Source organism: Calidris pugnax, unplaced genomic scaffold (assembly GCF_001431845.1).
Source record: "Calidris pugnax isolate Ruff unplaced genomic scaffold, ASM143184v1 scaffold102, whole genome shotgun sequence".
Classification (NCBI taxonomy): Eukaryota; Metazoa; Chordata; class Aves; order Charadriiformes; family Scolopacidae; genus Calidris; species Calidris pugnax.
The window spans coordinates 6,539,077-6,554,988 of NW_015090846.1; the positions used below are offsets into that span (position 1 = coordinate 6,539,077).

At 50.4% G+C, this 15,912-nt stretch overlaps 1 protein-coding gene across 3 annotated transcripts in view; it reads left to right on the plus strand.

Moving 5' to 3' along the window:
- The window catches only part of MVB12B (multivesicular body subunit 12B), a 58,079-nt gene that overhangs the window by 36,280 nt on the left and 5,887 nt on the right, over window positions 1-15,912 (plus strand). For all 3 annotated transcript variants that reach the window (XR_001412127.1, XM_014942858.1, XM_014942857.1), the window contains exons 8-9: window positions 12,027-12,082; window positions 13,440-13,499. Coding sequence is in view for 2 of the 3 variants with exons in the window: in XM_014942858.1 (XP_014798344.1) it covers window positions 12,027-12,082; window positions 13,440-13,499 (116 nt within the window). In the remaining variant the exon portion in view is untranslated. The remainder of the gene's footprint in view (window positions 1-12,026; window positions 12,083-13,439; window positions 13,500-15,912) is intronic.

The following is a 15,912-nucleotide window of genomic DNA, read 5'->3' on the forward strand; positions in this document are numbered from 1 at the left end:
CTTCAAAATATAAAAGGCTCTATTAATATCCAGCAGTTCAGGGAGACTGAAGTCTCGTGTAAAATGCTGCAGCTGCATATTTCAGAAAGGGAACTCTAAGTTTTACTTAATACTATATTTAACAAGATTCAAAAAAGTATATTTCCTATTAAATTAGCTCATCCAGGGTGTGCAGATCCTCGTGCACTCTGCTGTGCACCACCTGGGTTTGGCTCAGCCCAAACTGTGGAGGATGAAGCCCTGAGTTGTCCCGCCTGTGGGATTTTTCAGACGTGATTTTCTGATTAACCTGCTGTCGTCCAAAGTGGCGTTCTTTATCGCCGTCACCCTTGCACTCTTCCCTCCGAGTACCAGAGTGTGACAGCTCTGGCCGTGGCGCCATGTTCCCTCCGTGTCCCACGAGGCTGGCAGGGCACCTCCTGCCCTCTCCTGCTGCTCCTCCTGCGCCTCACCCACGTCCCTTGGCTCACGCGGCACCTTCCCGGGGGGCTGCTCTCTGCCGGGAGGGTCAGCCACCCGCCGCCCCCGCGCCCCGAGTTGTGCAGGGGGGGTGCGGGCAGGGACATCCCGTCCGTCCCGTGGGCGGTGGCGCAGCGTTGATGCCGTGGGGCATGTGGGGCGCAGCGGGGCCGTGTCGGGGGGTGACAGCGGGGGACCCCGATGCGGGGCAGTCCCGCGCTCCTGGCGGGACCCTGCCTGTGGCGGGACGGGCAGCGGCTGCTCGGGGGGCACGGCCTTTGGGCTGCCCTGCATTTGTTTGGCTTCTCGGAGTGCCATAGTTTAATTTTTTTGAAATAGGAAGGCGCTCTGTGGTTTGGCTATTTAAACAGTTATTAACCGAATGACAATTAACAGATTGCACAGACAGATTTTTCTTTTCAAAACCTCTGAAATTGAGTACAGTTTGCAAAACTATCACGGCATAGTAATGACAATGAATTTTGATTTCCCGGAACTGATATTAGACTCCTTATTAAACTATGTGCATCTGCTTTTAATTTACTCCAAATAATTGGAAAATGCAATGAAGCTTTCCAATTAAAGCACGGCTTTATGCTGTTTAATAATACCCCCATAATATTATAGCTTATGAAGTGACAGGTGAGTTGGTGTATGAATAAAACATAAAGGCAGCAATAAGGGACAGAAAACCGGAGACAGTTGTTGGGGATTTTAAATGCTGGATGTAATTTGCATATATTAATCTCTTCTTTTCAGCCTTATCAGGCGTTCTTCAGTATTTGAAGTTAAAATAGCGTTGACAGGCGGGAGTACGCTTAGTTTTTTCAAGGATTTATTACTTGTATAATTTCTGATCTTTAATAAGCAGATATGACTGATCCTCATAGTTCTATAGAAATCGGTTAATTGTTCCAGATGGCGTGTACTGATTATGCAAAATTACTTTTCACACCATTTTTTTTTTCTGATGGAGTTTGGAGTAAAATTAAATTTTTTATAGCCTTCTTATCATGCTGTTTTACAGTGGTTTTTGCACAGAAGTTGAATTTAATCTACTATATTACATTGACCAGCAGAGTTATTCTAATGTAGCATTCTGTGATTTGACAAAGAATAATAGAACACATTGCTCATTGTTCGTTACTGTGCTGCTAATAAAAAGGAGTTCTAGTGCAGAAAACCAGGCTGTTATTTATGAAGAATGCTTAATTTGCACAGTTAAAAATGCAAAATTGTTACAATGAGATGTTCTCTCTTTTGGATAGAAGACTTGGCCAGAACAAATGAAAATAGTCTTGTTGCTACAGATTTCATCTAATAAGGCAGGATTTTTTTAAATGAGTGGTGTGGCTGGGCTGTGTTTTATTGGGAGGAGCACTCATCCAGGCGGCACGCTCCGGCTCCCATCAAGAGGTGTCACTGGTGTTTTCCCTGATTATCCTCATCCAGATATCTCAATGGCATAATTTCATAATTGAAAACATTTATAAGGGTTGTTGGGCTTCATTTATCTAATGAAAAGCTGTTTATACAAAATAAACCACACATAAAGCCCTCTTGCTAATAAGGTTATTGCCATTTGTTTTGGCGGTGACTCAGTAGTGGGAGGAGGCGTCCCGGTGGTGCCGCGCTGGGCTGTCCCGGTGGTGCCGCGCTGTGTCCTGTCTGTGCCGTGTCCCACTGGTGCCCGTGCCGTGGCCGTGCCGTGGGCAGGGGTTCCTGGAGCAAGTGGGACCCTGCGATGGCTGTTCGTGTGTTGCTGCGGGCCCCGGTTCGTTGTGGTGTTGTGTCCCATCCTTGTCGTGCTGTCCTGCCCGCCTTTCCCACGGAGCCTCGCGTGAGCCCGCGCCATCACCAACGAGCAGCCACACGGTGTGGGGGTCCTTTGTCCCTTGGACTCTGTCCCGGGGTCTCTGCCTCACGCTTCGACCCTCGGGGAGGGGCTGAAGGGACAGTCAGGAGCTGAGTCACAGAATCACGGAATGATGACTCTGACTCAGCCCAGTCAGGAGTCCAGGACACCTTACGCAGTTGTAGAACCCTCGAGGTTGGAAGGGACCTTTCAGGTCATCGAGTCCAACATCAAACCAACGCTGCCAAACCCACCACGAAACCCTCTTACTGATCTTTGCAAAGCAAACCAGCAAGTGCTTAAAAAATGACCTTGTGGTTAATGGAATTAAAATCTCCAATTAAATTAGAAAAGTGGGGATACAGTAAATGGACTTTTATAAAGAGTGCTTATTTTTAACTCAATAGAAAAAAGACAAGTAATTAACTCAGCCATTAGAAAGCTCAAAATTTCTCCCGTCTCCTGTGGAACTAGAAAATTGTTTTGTGTATACTCTTATACAAATAATATATATGGAGACGGCTAATGGCATAAATCAGAAATGATTAGAAAATATTTGTTCTAATGAAGTAATAATTTGGTAGTAATGCTTTTCATCAGTGTAGCTTAAGGCTACATTAAGTGGACAGACTTTATATGGATTCTCTAATTTTAATCTTCAAAATGCTATCTAATGTCTCATTAAGACTTGCATATAATGTATCTTAAGTACAGTCATTAAATATAGTTTAGGGAGATTTATGTTCAGATATTGCTTAAAGATGTTTTAATAGGCCCATTTACTCTGATGATATTAATGAGCTCTTAACACATATTAAGCTCCTAAAACTAGTGGTATCGCTCTCGCAGTGAGCAAAGCAGCTTGGGGATGGGAAATGAACTGGATGCTCCAACAAGGCTGGTTTTCAGCCCAGCCCTCAGACACCTCCTCCTGTGGCTTTGGTCCTGTAGGTCTGGGCCGTGTCCCCACTGCGTCCCTGTGACACACGGTCCCTGTGCCCCGGCCAGGACGGTCGGTCCCGCTGCCAGTGTGTCGTCCCCAGGGCCCACGGGGCTGAGCAGGGGCTGCCGGCGCTCGGGTAACCCCGGGATGGTAACGCTGCAGCTTGGGAATAGCCCAGACCTCCAAAAATCTAACAAGTTACACTAATTTAGTTGTCTATCTACTAAAATAAATAAATCAGATACTTTAAGGAAAGAGCTGAATATAGTCCCGCTTTTAGATAGATTCTGCTTTTTGATCATCTGAAGTTAAGATGCAAGAATTATAATTATGATAATAAAAACTGTTCATTCCCCTATTGTCACATTAGTTCCAACTCAGAAAGTTATTGCAAACAAAATTCTCCAGTTTCATCACTCAGCTCTTCTTAAAAAATCCTTCTGAGTTCAGAGACTTTTATAATTACTAAATTGGTTTGTTAGAAGGAGATAATAGCAAATTTCTTCTTTTCATAATTGGACATTTCTTCCCTGTAGGCTAATGTATGCGCGGCACTTGCATACACAATAAGCTGTGCTTTTGAAAAGCCATAACTAGCTAATAAGTGCTGTGGTGTCATCAGAGAGTAATGGTTTGCTGATTAGCATAATTAATGACAAATGGTGGTGCGGAGCGGGTGGATTGGTTTAGTGGATGAAGAATGCGCTGCCGCTGAGGCTGGGCTCTGCCAAGGCGGCCGGGCTGGCCCTCAGCGGCTGCTGGGTGCCAGGGAGGGCTCCTGCATCACCCCCTGCCTGCCCCCCGCCCGGCACGAGCCGTGCACCGTCGCAGCTCCGCGTGGCGGCCAGCGGGCACGCCGTGGGCTGGCCTGGGCAGGGCTCGTGGCTGCTCCACACCACGTGCCGCATGGGGGCTCAGTGGCACCGCCGGGAGAGGAGCTGTGCCCAGGCCGGTGACCCTGTGGCCACCAGTGGTCCTTCTCCTCTGAGGGCAGGAGAGAAGCGCTGGGCGGCTGTCCGTGCTGTGAGACGGGCACATTTATCTGTGACTTGATTAATCAGGGCTAATTTGCATTCACAAATGAGACTGATAAAAATGGAGTTACCTTTTCACCTTTAAGGGGGAGGAGGGATTATTTCTAGGTTGCCTCTTTTTTAAGTGATAAGCAACTCTTTTACCAATAAGGATGAAAATACTTAATTTGCATTAGCAAAAGAAGCTAATTATTATATACTTAATTAGCATCTGGAAATGAGGATTATCTTAATTACAAAGCACAATTTCCTTAATAGCTACAAAACTGTAAGTTTGATCTGTGTGGAGATTGGTGACTATTATTATGTAATTAGTGATCATATTAATGGTGCAGTGTATTTAGATATAATTTGCATATGCAAATGAAATTTACCTGATAGAAATATGTGGCTACACTAATGACTCTGAGCACTTAAAAATTAAATTACATTAGGAGATCTGGATCCCAAGTTGCTGTGCCAGGCACAGTGGATCTCCTCCTGCAGGAGAGCCTGTGGCTCTGCAGGGCCATGGCTCCATGGTCCGGCTTCGGGAGGCCGAGGAGCCCTGTGGGCTCCCCCCGGCCCCGGTGTTGGGTGCCATCTCCCACAGATGGCTATCGACCTCCCCACACCGTCGTCCCCTCCTGCGCTGGAGACCACCCTGGCTTCGGGGCCGTGTCAGGGCTGCGCTGCTGGGTGGGTGTCACACCCCTGGGCGGTGGGGATACACATTCTGTGTGGTACCCAGGGGGTCCTGGTGCCCATGGTGAGTTCTGCTTTCCCTTCACATTTAGAGGTGCCTGTGATGGGGAGAGCATGGGCCTTTCGGGATAGCTGCTTCGTCTTCCTTCCCTGCTCTTACTGGAAGCAGAAAACTATATGTGTGTTTAAAACAAGACCTTTAAACCAAAGCCATGGTAAGAGAGGGTGCTGTGCACCCCTACCTCCCCGCATGGGGGGACAGCTGTTGGTGGCCCAGTGGTGGCTGGAGGTCACCCAGTGCTGTGCCAGTCCACCGCCATCGTGAAATGTGAGCATCAGCCTTGGACCCGTGCCGAGAGGTTTCCACCTCGGGGAGCCCAGTACCCTCGCAGGGACAACCTGCCAGCCCGTTGTACATGTCACCCCTCCGGGGGTGTCTCAGCAAGGGAAAATCAGAGCTTCCAGGGCCAGAAATAGTAAGAGAATGCAGTGTGTTTCTTTAATGTACCCTGCTCCCAACCTGCAGTACTGGAATGACTGGAGTGCAAACCCCACCAGTGCAGGGAGGAAGCAGCCGTTCCCCAGCAGGATGTTTCTCTCATCAAGAGGGAGGATTTACAGCCGGGAATACTGCGGCCATTGTGGGTGCTTCCCCAGACGCAGTTCCAGCCGCCTGCTCCAGCCCGGCCCTGCCTGCGCCTCCCTGCCCTGCGCAGACAGACATTACATGTTTAATGACTTCCAAGGAGTCTGTCTGTCATTACAGCTAGAGCTGAAAGTAATTGAAAAGCGTCTGTGTTTCTCCTCAGCGCGTTTTGTCCGTGCGCGGGCTGGAGCGGGGCCTGCGCTTCCCCCCGTCCTGAGCAGGCCCTGCCCCGGCCCTGCGCCCTATCTGCTCCGCTATAATTAATTAAGGGTTGTTGCTTGGAAGTAGCACATGCTTAGGTGTGATCTTTGAAGTTTAGTGTGGTGCAGAGACTTCAAAGGGGACATTTTATTAAAAAATAATAAAATCAAGAGCTCCTAAACACTTGCAATTTGAAGTGCTTGTTTGAAGTCTCTCCATGTTCTCTGGTGCTGATACGGCCGCGGTGCTGAGGTACTCCTGAGCCGTCACCATGCAGTACTTAACCTTCACTTTATTTAAAAAAGAAAATAATCAAAACCAGGAGTATTTCTCAAGTGTTTTCGTGGCTTGATCTAGCAGTAAAGAACTAATTGTGCCGTGTCGTGAGCTATGCAGGAAACGGAGAAAATCAAGGCTGACAATCAAATTAGCAAAAATGAAAATTTAGTCCAGGTCTGTTTTTTTAATCAAAGTCGTTTCAAGACGAACAGGAAAGCTGTAAACCTTTCCCATCACGGAGGTTTCCTTCCACAGCACGGGAGGCCGCTGCTCTCCCGCTCCCGGCACCGGGCGTCTTGTGGGTCGGTGCTGCCGCCATCCCAATGCCTGGCCCAGCCCCGGGCATGGGGCCACAGGGCCGCTTCCTTGGTGTGTACCGAGGTCTGGAGGAGCTGAGTGAGGGCCAAGGTGGCCATGGGCCCGCCAGGGGCTGCTGGAGGCACCTCCAGGGCCAGGAGCACGGGCAGAGCCCGCCGATGGCTCAAGCAGAGTGTGGGACCATCCTGGCTGCTCTGGTCTCCTCTTGTCAGCCCGTTGGAATAATGAGGGGCCATGCAGGGCTGGCAACCCCCAGAACACCTTGGCACAGCCGGCGACGGTGGGCTCTGTGGGAGCAGCACAGATGGCAGCCTGAGCGGCAGCGCACACAGCAATATGTCTGGGAGCCGGCGGCCGCGGCGGCTTTGCCGTGTGGCCATGCTCTGCAGCCCTGCCTTCCCATGCCCCCCATCTGGGGGTCCCTGCCTGTGGGGCTGCTCTGGGTTGGCTGAAAAGGGACGGGAGAGGAGCCAGAGGAAACAGAGTCAATGTCTTAATACTTGGGCACTTTTCTTTTTGAGAGACGTGTGTGTCGTGGGGGCGGTGGCTGCAGCCGGGGAGCGTGGCCCAGGGTGGTGTCGGTGGCAGCGTTCCCCATGACAGCCGGTTTGGCAGGACCTCGCAGGAGGGTTTGCTCCTGTTTTCCCCCCGAGGTTCTGCTCTCATTAGTGATTTGGAGCTGCAGAGCGGTGGGGTTCCAGCTGGGACGGCGCATGGTAGTACAGGGAGCGCACACACGTGTTTAGTATTCAGACACTGTTTAAATGCCCGTGTACAGAAATACAGAAGTAGGAGGCTTAGCTCTACATCCTGGAGAGCGCCGTTTGTTTTGGAAAGCTTGCATCCTGCTCTTGATGCTTTGCAGACTGTTGTAGAGCATTTTTTCCATACTTCGGAATGACTTCCCCCTGCCTGAGGTCACACAACGTGCCAGGTTGATGCAGGTGTCCTGTCCCTGCTGGGCCAGCGTGGTGCTGTCCCACCAGCCCCCCGTGGGACTGGTTGGGGGACCCAGCGCCAGTCCTGCCATGCTGGTGGCTGGGAAGGGCTGTGCCGCGGGCGGGAGCAGCCCCGCTGGGCGGGCAGGCGGGCATTGGATCCAGTAGCCCACGTGCCCTGCAAGGGTTTGGGAAGTCCCTGTCCTGTTCCTTGGAAGGCCACCAGCCCTGGCCACCTGCCAGGCCCCTGCTTCAGACCCACTCCCAAGTTCCTCCGGTGTCATTTAGCTGAAAATAAGGTTTTCTCTGAAGAGGTGAGCTTTGCTGGTTTTACGGTGTTGCTGTAGGCTGGTTTATGAGATATTCATCTTGGTAAAACATAAACACACTGCAGCGTTTCAGTCTGGGGAAAATCTGAAGACTTTTGCAGTATTACAGAATCTAAAATCTAAGATTATATTTAAATTTTAAAGGTGGCAATAGTACATTCAGTGTTGGTTGGCTTGGATTAGCAATGCTTAGTTTTCAAAGTCATGCGGGAAAATGTTATGCAAGGGATGGATTTATTTAAATATTTTTAATATCAGCAGTTGAAAATTCAAGTGTAAAAGGCCATGCAAAAATAGCAATAAAGAAATCCAAAGCTATAAAAGCTTATGGTGAGAATTTAAATGCAGAACCAGCTGTTATTTCCGTGGGAGTTGAGGTGTGTACACTGCTCCATGGCTGTGTATCCCCACAATGGTGGTGTGAAGAATTAGCGCTCACTGCAGTGTGCAAACTGAACCCGCCAGGCACCGAGGCAGCCATTCATCTATACCCAGGAGCTAAATATGACAATGTTAGCATTTTTCATTTCCCTGACGTTACCATTAATAAAGCAATGATCCAAAAGAAGCTTTGCTGAGTCTGTTCTTTATGCTTCCATCACTCACGACTAGATAATTTCACACAGGATCGTTTTTAAATTAAATGACGATAAAAGCGCTCTGCTGTCCTGTGTTCACTAGTTCATAGAAGTCTATCAAGTCATTAATGTGTCATGACAAACTGCTAGTTGGATACAAGAGTAATTAATTATTTGCATAAATAACAGGTTGAACTTGGTGCTCTGAACCGCAGTGACACGCGTGTCACACGATGGACACCTGGACCCTCTGGGGAGCGCTGGCGGGAGCGGGCAGCCCCGGCCTCCGGCTGCAGACGGGCGGGAGTTTGGCTTGAGTCTTGACGCTTTTTGTCTTCCAAAGTTCTTCATTAATGGCTGTTTCAAGAAGGCATCTGATCGTTGGAGATTTCAATGAACAATTATACAGATTTTCATAATCACCATTAATCACCACATATTTTTCAAGATAATTACAGCAATTATTATTTAGATTCCTCTTTTATGTGCGCATTGTAGAAAAGAACAAGTGCTTATTACCCTGGGTAGTGTAGAGAACTACGGGCTGAAGTTCTTTGTCATCCAGAAACTCATTATGTTAGCTGATGCTGCCTGTGAAAGTTCGTCAGCATGTTTAAATTAGGGTAGCATTGGCAGGTCTGATTATTTAAATCTGGTAGCTTTGCTAAAAATATAGTTATTCAAGAAAGATGAATTACTAATTTGACAACTGAGATTTAGTTGGAGTCTAGAGCACAGAAGGCAGCTTCTCTGGTGTGCTGAGAGGAGGGTGACAGTACTTTTTCAGATGAAAGGGAGAATTTCTAAGTGAGCTCACAACTTGTATTTATAGAGCAGGGGTTTGTGGCCTGCTCTTTAAGGGCTGAGAGTAAGTCTTGGTAAATTACAAAGAAGTAGCCACCGGTTAAAAGTGGGTTTTGGTGGTCCTGCACCGACTGAGGGGGTGGCTCCAGTGCCCTTTTGAGTGCCCCTCATCCTGCTGTTGGGGACTCAGAGGGACACTGTCCTTCAGGGTTTGGTTTTGGGAGCGCGGTTCTGGCCGCTGGCTGCTTTTGGCTCTTTTATCTAATTGCAGTGACTGAGCTAATTGGATGTGACCCTTGGGGAGGAGTTGCTCCTGGGAGGCTTCGCCGACCTGTGCAAAGAGGCTTTCAGAGAAGCATGTGAGGTGCAAATGCTTGCTAGGTCTTTAAAAATACTTCAAAGTGACAGCCTTTTGAAGATGTTGAAACCAAGGTGGGTCAATGCCTGAGCTTACTCATGGGGTGGCACAAGTAACGCTGCTGGGGGCAATGCTGTGAGGACGGGACCGTGCCCACCTTGTTTGTTCTGAATCAGCACATTGCCTTTGGAAGGAGAGCTGTACTTTAGCATTCCCCAGCACCAGTTCTTTTTATCCCTTTGTGTTACCATCTGCTGGTCTCCAGCGTGGCACAAATGGACATGGAGGAGCCTTGAGTAGCTCTTGGCCAGACTGACACGAGAGCTGTAGCTCCAGGCCACAGCCTGGCCGGTGGGTCTTGCTGCCGCCCATGGAAATGGTGACACCGGGCAGAATCTCAGCACCGTGCTCTGCTCATCAGAGACCGCCAGGAATGCTTCAAAAGAACGGGGGAAAAAAGGGGAAAAAGAGGAATCAGAGGCTGCTGCTGCTGTTTATTTACAGCACAAGATCAGAACAAGAGACATGGAATTAAAAGCCTCCTACAGTTCTGGTTTCATTTAATTTTATTATGAAATTAACTGGCTGCTGTAAACGGCAGTTGTGTACTGTCTCATGGTGCACGGTGGGAGCGATGGCACCCGCAGCTGGGCCCTGGTGCTGGACACACCAGCAGACTGTGGGCAGCACTGGGAGCTTGCTCCTGCCCAGCCCTGGAGACGCCTGGCCCTGGAGGTGGCTTCCTATGGATCCTGCCTTCCCCCTGGTCCCTGTCCCGGTGAGTTCATCTGCAGTGAGCAGTGCTTGGGAGGGCTCAGCCTCACCAAGTGCCTGACCCTTGGAGGCCTCATGAACGTGAAAAAGCCCGTCTCGGGCAGTGGTAGCTTGGAATCTGTCTCTTCCCATGGCAGCACCTCCGAGGGCGCAGTGGGCACAGGGAGGTGTCCTTCCTGTGCAGTGTTTGCTTTGTCCAGGGCCGTGGTTCAGCCTGGAAGCAGAGGCGAGGGATGAGTGGGGTCCCCCCTGCTGGCCTGCAGCCCCTCATGAGCCCACCCGGCTCCCACCCGCGCTGGTGCCGCTGCCAGCAGAGCCCAGCCACAACGGGGGACGGAGCATGGGGCTGCCAGGGCTGGGGGGGGTGGGCGGTGGCAGCCTGCTGCTGTGTTTCCATAAAGTTTCCTGAATTGTGGTGGGTATTTAAACCCTCGTGACTCCCGGTGCCTGGCTGTGGAAGGAGCTGGTGAATGAGTGTGTTGTTTCCCGATTTCTCCCTTTAATGCGTTTTACCCCAGCCCGGTGACGGGGCTGACACCCTGCTCCTCTGCACGCTCCTGCGTGTTGGGAGTGCAGCATTAATAACACACTTCCATGCATCATGCCATTTTTAAGCATGATCGTTATGATAAAGGGCATATACTTAATTACAGGCCTGCTTAATTACAGCGCTGTTGAAGCTCGTTTGTTTAGGAGAGTGCTAATTGCGCTGCTGAGCCTTTGGCACACCCTGCCTTCATCTGCTGCGGTTGTGAGCTGCAGCAGGGCTGGGGACCGGGACCGGGGCTGGGGGGCGGCCGGCTGGGGGGGCCGCAGGGAACGGGCACGCTCATCACGCCTTAGTCTTAAATTACTTTACAAAAGCCGGCGTGTGACTGATCAAAGCGGGTTTCTGTCGGGATAACAAACGCAGATGGTCTTTCAGGTTCAAAACTTCCTGGATTTGGTGATGCTGCTTTTCATCTGTTTCCTTTTGTTTCGTGTAGCGCTGTGGCTGCCACACAGCACCTTTAGTGATGGAGTGACTCCGGAGGAAGGGGCCTAAGTCAAAAATATACAAAGCAAATGTAAAATGCAAAGTATTGTTAAATAACCCTTGTTAAATCACTAACCTGGTACCTCACTGGTGCTGGGGGAAGTTACAAACAGTGAGCAGAGAAACTCTAGGTTTGTGGGGACAGACGCTTTATGAAAGAAAACCCTATTTGAGGATTACTTGAGGGCATTTCAGGGCTTAAATTTGCTCTAGTTTGAAGTTTTGATTTCTTTCAGAACTGAATTTTAAAGACTTAAAATGTTACAGGTGTAACTGAAATGAAGCGGGTGTGTTTGGGGCTGCACTCAGCCTCAGAAATGTGCCCTTTTCAGTCTTGTGTGGGAATTGCTGAGTTACGTGTTTTAAAAATAAGTGTCTGGCTTGTAGTGACACGTCTTGTGGGAGGCTTTCTGTGCAGCGTGCGAGGTGGTGATGGCAGGGCAGAAACACTGAACATCACCGGCTCTCCAGGAAGAATACACAAGACGGTGTAAAGGCAAACAGCTGGCAGCTGAGCCACACTGGAAGACTCGACATTGAGACCCTGGAATTGTGTTTGGGTAGAGCAGGGAGGGTTCATCTGACCCATGATCTGGGAGGGACTGGCCCAGCTGTGTCTGGAGCAGAGGGAAGCCCCTGCCAGGGCAGAGGGAGGAAGAGGCTGGCAATAACTGGGCTCTCAGTTGTGTGTCAATGCCATGAGTACTCAATCTGTCACTGGGAGTGGGGGAAGTTGCATGGCAGCAGTCAGCTGGATATGTGACGTGTCTGCTCCTTTTGTCCCTTTCAGCAATGGATGGAGTGCCTTTTATGATTTCGGAGAAGTTTGCCTGCGCTCCTGAAGGGGTGAGTTGCCTTCCTTGTTCTCCCACTGTCTGAAATCCATCTTTGTGTGGAGAGTGATCACAAAGCATCAACACAAATTACCTGCTTCTGGGAGCTTTTCTTTTGTGGGGCCTAATGTATACCCAGTGCTTGGGATGCCCCAGGGTTGCGCTTCACAGCACTGTCCCCTGGGGTGGGAATGGCTTTTGCCAGATCTCATCTAAAACTGGATTCTCCCAGGAGGTGAAGGTTCATCACCATCAGAAATAGGAAGGGCAGCGGGGCTTTGGTGCTGGAAGCCTTTCTCATTTCTGAGCATAGATTGTAACAAAAGCTGCAAATGTGCAGCTCTCCTGGATTTAACATGCTGTGGAGCTGCTGTAGGGCGCTCAGCTTTGTCACTTTGCTTTTGCCCCCCAGAAGTTGAAGGCCATGGTCACCGCATGGTGCTCCCTGGCACTGGCTGCTGCTGCCAGGCTCCAGCAGCCCTTGTGGGCAGAGGGGGCAGTGGGCGGGGGGGAGAGGATCCTGCTGGGTACCGAGCGCTGCGGGGCCAGCGGAGGGTGCCACCATGGCCCGGGCACGGCAGGAACCCTGGTACCAATTCAGAGTGACTTTGGAGTGTCACTGGCCCAGAGCTAATTTGAATTGGTGATCCGGAACTCAAAGGCTCAGCATCCCATTGCCAGTTCCCTAATCCCTCCCATGCTAAAGTAGTATGTCTTTAAAAATCAGTTTACAAGAAGCTGTTACAGCAAATACCGAGCCATCAGCTGTATCTGATTTTTCACATTGTGCTCCTGCTTTGTGCTTTCTTCTTCCTGCTGACACAATGTGCGTGTGCAGCCGGACGAGGTTTTTCACAACCGTTGCTTTCTGGAAGGGTTGTTTATGGGCCGTTATTCCCAGAAAGCCGGAGTCCCTGCTGCGAGGACAAATGCAGAGACATTAGGTGGTGCTAATCCTCCCCTTGGATCCTTTAGACACCATTGCCACCATATGGTCAGTTTGGTCGGGGCTTCCCACAGCTGGCACCGCTCACACCTTTGTGCTGGGGCCACGCGAAGTCCACGGGGTGTTGCAGAGCACCTTGCAGTAACAGCCGTCCTGCAGCAGGCAGGTGGTAAAGATCTGTCTGTGCAAAGTGACACCGAGATGTGTGTCAGCTGTGCCTGCTTAGGGAGAAAGGCGTGAGAGGTGGTATCCCTATCCCACCTTCTGCTTCTTCACTCTTGGGGTGGCCCAAGAAACAGGATTACGTGTGTGTTTACAGATGGTGTCTCTAAACCTCTGGTGCAGAGTATTTGCTGACTTCAGACAAACAAAACAAAACCAAAAAAAGCCTCTAAATTTCACTTTTTATTTTTTTCCTTGCCAGATTCAGCCAGTTGATCTCTTGGGCATCACAATCAAAACCCTTGCAGAAATCGAGAAGGAGGTAGGTGCCCAGCCAGTGTCGCAAGAGCTCTGTTCGCTTTGCTGTAAGATTCCTTCCCCTATGGAAAAGACCTCTCTTGTCGTTCCCAAGTCATTGCTGGTGGATGAAGTCAATGCAGAGTCAAAGAGTAAGCTCAGAATTGGGGATCTGTGCCGGGTGGAGATGCTTTAGGTGTTGAATCTAATGGCAAAGTCTGCTGCCCTCTGTTTAGTTCCAGATGTCTTTATCATTTACCCTTTCTTTCTCAGTTATTAACAAAACTTGTTACCTGTAGCATGCTGTTTGTGGTAGGCTGCCCTTTTGTATCTCAGGGAAGCAAATGAACTCGATTAAGCAGTGTCAGGTAAACTACTTTGTTGTTTTCCAGTTTGATGGTGCTGGTGACTTGTTACTAGGAAAAGCAAAAATTCTCCCAGCAGCGTGTGCATCTCTGGGCACCGTTGGGCGCAAACATCTTCTCTTGTGCCAGCCAGCTGGGTTAAGGCAAAAAGTTAGAAAACTTCCCAACTCCTCGTGGCTTCTCTACTTTTTTATTCCAATTGTGAGTCCAGTTTCCAAAATCCATCCTGTTCTCCTGCCTGGAAGTTTTGTCTGAGCACAAAAAGAAGGTGGTTGGTTGCCAGGACCTCCCAGGCACCAGTGGGCCAGGGCAGCAGCCAGGGTGGCTCTGAAGATGCTGCCCAATGGGGTCAGGTGCTGCAGTCCCGCTGGGTGGCTTCTGTTGGGCACTGCCTGTGTCTGTCAGACGGGCATCGAGCGCTGGGAGCGGAGGGTGCTCGGGGCTGGTGGCCCCTTGGGTGCCTCCCTCCCCAGTGCTCGCCAGGAGCCGGCCACAGGGCAGTGGGTCCCTTGTGCTGGGGGGAAGGGAAGCTGTGTTGGATTTGCTTCTGCAGCCCTCGGCGTGTCGCCTGGCGCAGGGAGAGTCTCAGCAGCTCGGGGTGCTGCCCAGAGGGGAGGGCTGAGCAGCCTCCCCCTGTCCCTCGCAGGCCTGCGGAGCACGGGGACGCTGGCACCAGGTTGTTTGTGTGGCCCTGGGGGGAGAGGTGGATACCTGCTGGCTGTCCCACACCCTCCTGCTCCATTACAGGCTGTGTGCCTTTCCGAGTAATGAAAAGTATAATTATGCAGCCCATATTCCTTGATGAAGCATCTTGTCTGCACGTAGATAGCTGCACATATAAATATTGTGAATTTCTGCATGGCTTTATTTCCCTTGCAAGCAATAGCACCATTACAGCAAATCTTCTGGATTTCCAAAGCAGCGAGAACATTTTCCCTGGAGCTAGATGCCCTGCAAAAAATATTCCCAAAGAATTCCAAGAGTTATTGTTCTCTGTCAGCACATTTGCAGATGTGTGCACCCATCCTCCACGCTGTGAGGTGCGTGGAGCGAAGGGCCTCCGCCTTTTCGGTAAAACCCATGGCAATAGGCACAAATCCCCTACTGCGCTTTGGGTGGCTCCTGGGGGGACATCTCTCTGTGCCAGGGGAGAGCGGGGACGGGTGGGTGAAGAGAGGGAGAAGCAGAGGGTGCGGGTGGGCTCACACTGCGGGCACTGTGCGAGGTGGCTCTCAGGGTGGGCGCGGGGCAGAGCCCTGGCAGCGCCGCTCTGGGTCCCCCGCAGGGGTGTCCCCTTGCTGGTCCCGTCTCCAGCAGCGGTTGGTGCGGGTGGCACCGGTGGCGGCCTCGGTGGCAGCGGGTGCCACGGGGCTGTTGGCAGCGCGGTGGGTCAGCCCTCGGGCCAGCGTGGGCTCCCGCGAGCGCACCCCGTCCTCATCCCAGCTGGGCACCCGGCAAAGTCTGGAGAGAGTCTAATTAGCAAAGTGAGCATCTAATATTAATCATTCCTTTTAAACTGACAGGGAAGGCAGTTCATTTAACCACTTAATTGCTACAAGTTTTCATGGGCTGCTCTTTGCAAATATATTTATTGAAGAAGTTGTAAATCTAAAAGAGCTTAAAATTTTAATTTTAGACAGAAATATTTTTCCTTGTTCTGATGTTTGTAGTCAATTCTCCAGAGCGTAGTCACATGAAATGTTCTTTAAATGAACATATTTGCTAACTGGCATGATTTCAGTTTTTAAAACATTGGTTCCAGCAATTAGGCATTTTTTTCAGATCCCAAATGACTAGAGAAATTCGTCTTGATTATAATTGCTCTTAGCCACGCATATCTAATTTGTGTCTTTTTAAGTGTTAATTAGTAAACAGTTTGAGCTGACATCTTTATGTGTTTGTGTGTTGAAAAATGAGGCTTATTGCTTATTTAGCTCGGGGCTGGCACCGCTGCCGGTGACATCATGACATTGAGGGAGGATTAATGAAGAGGCGGTTGCGGGCCGGGGCCGGGCGTGCGGCGGCGGCTGCGGGACGCGGCGGGGGCAGCGCGCGGGGTCCGCTCCCGCCGGG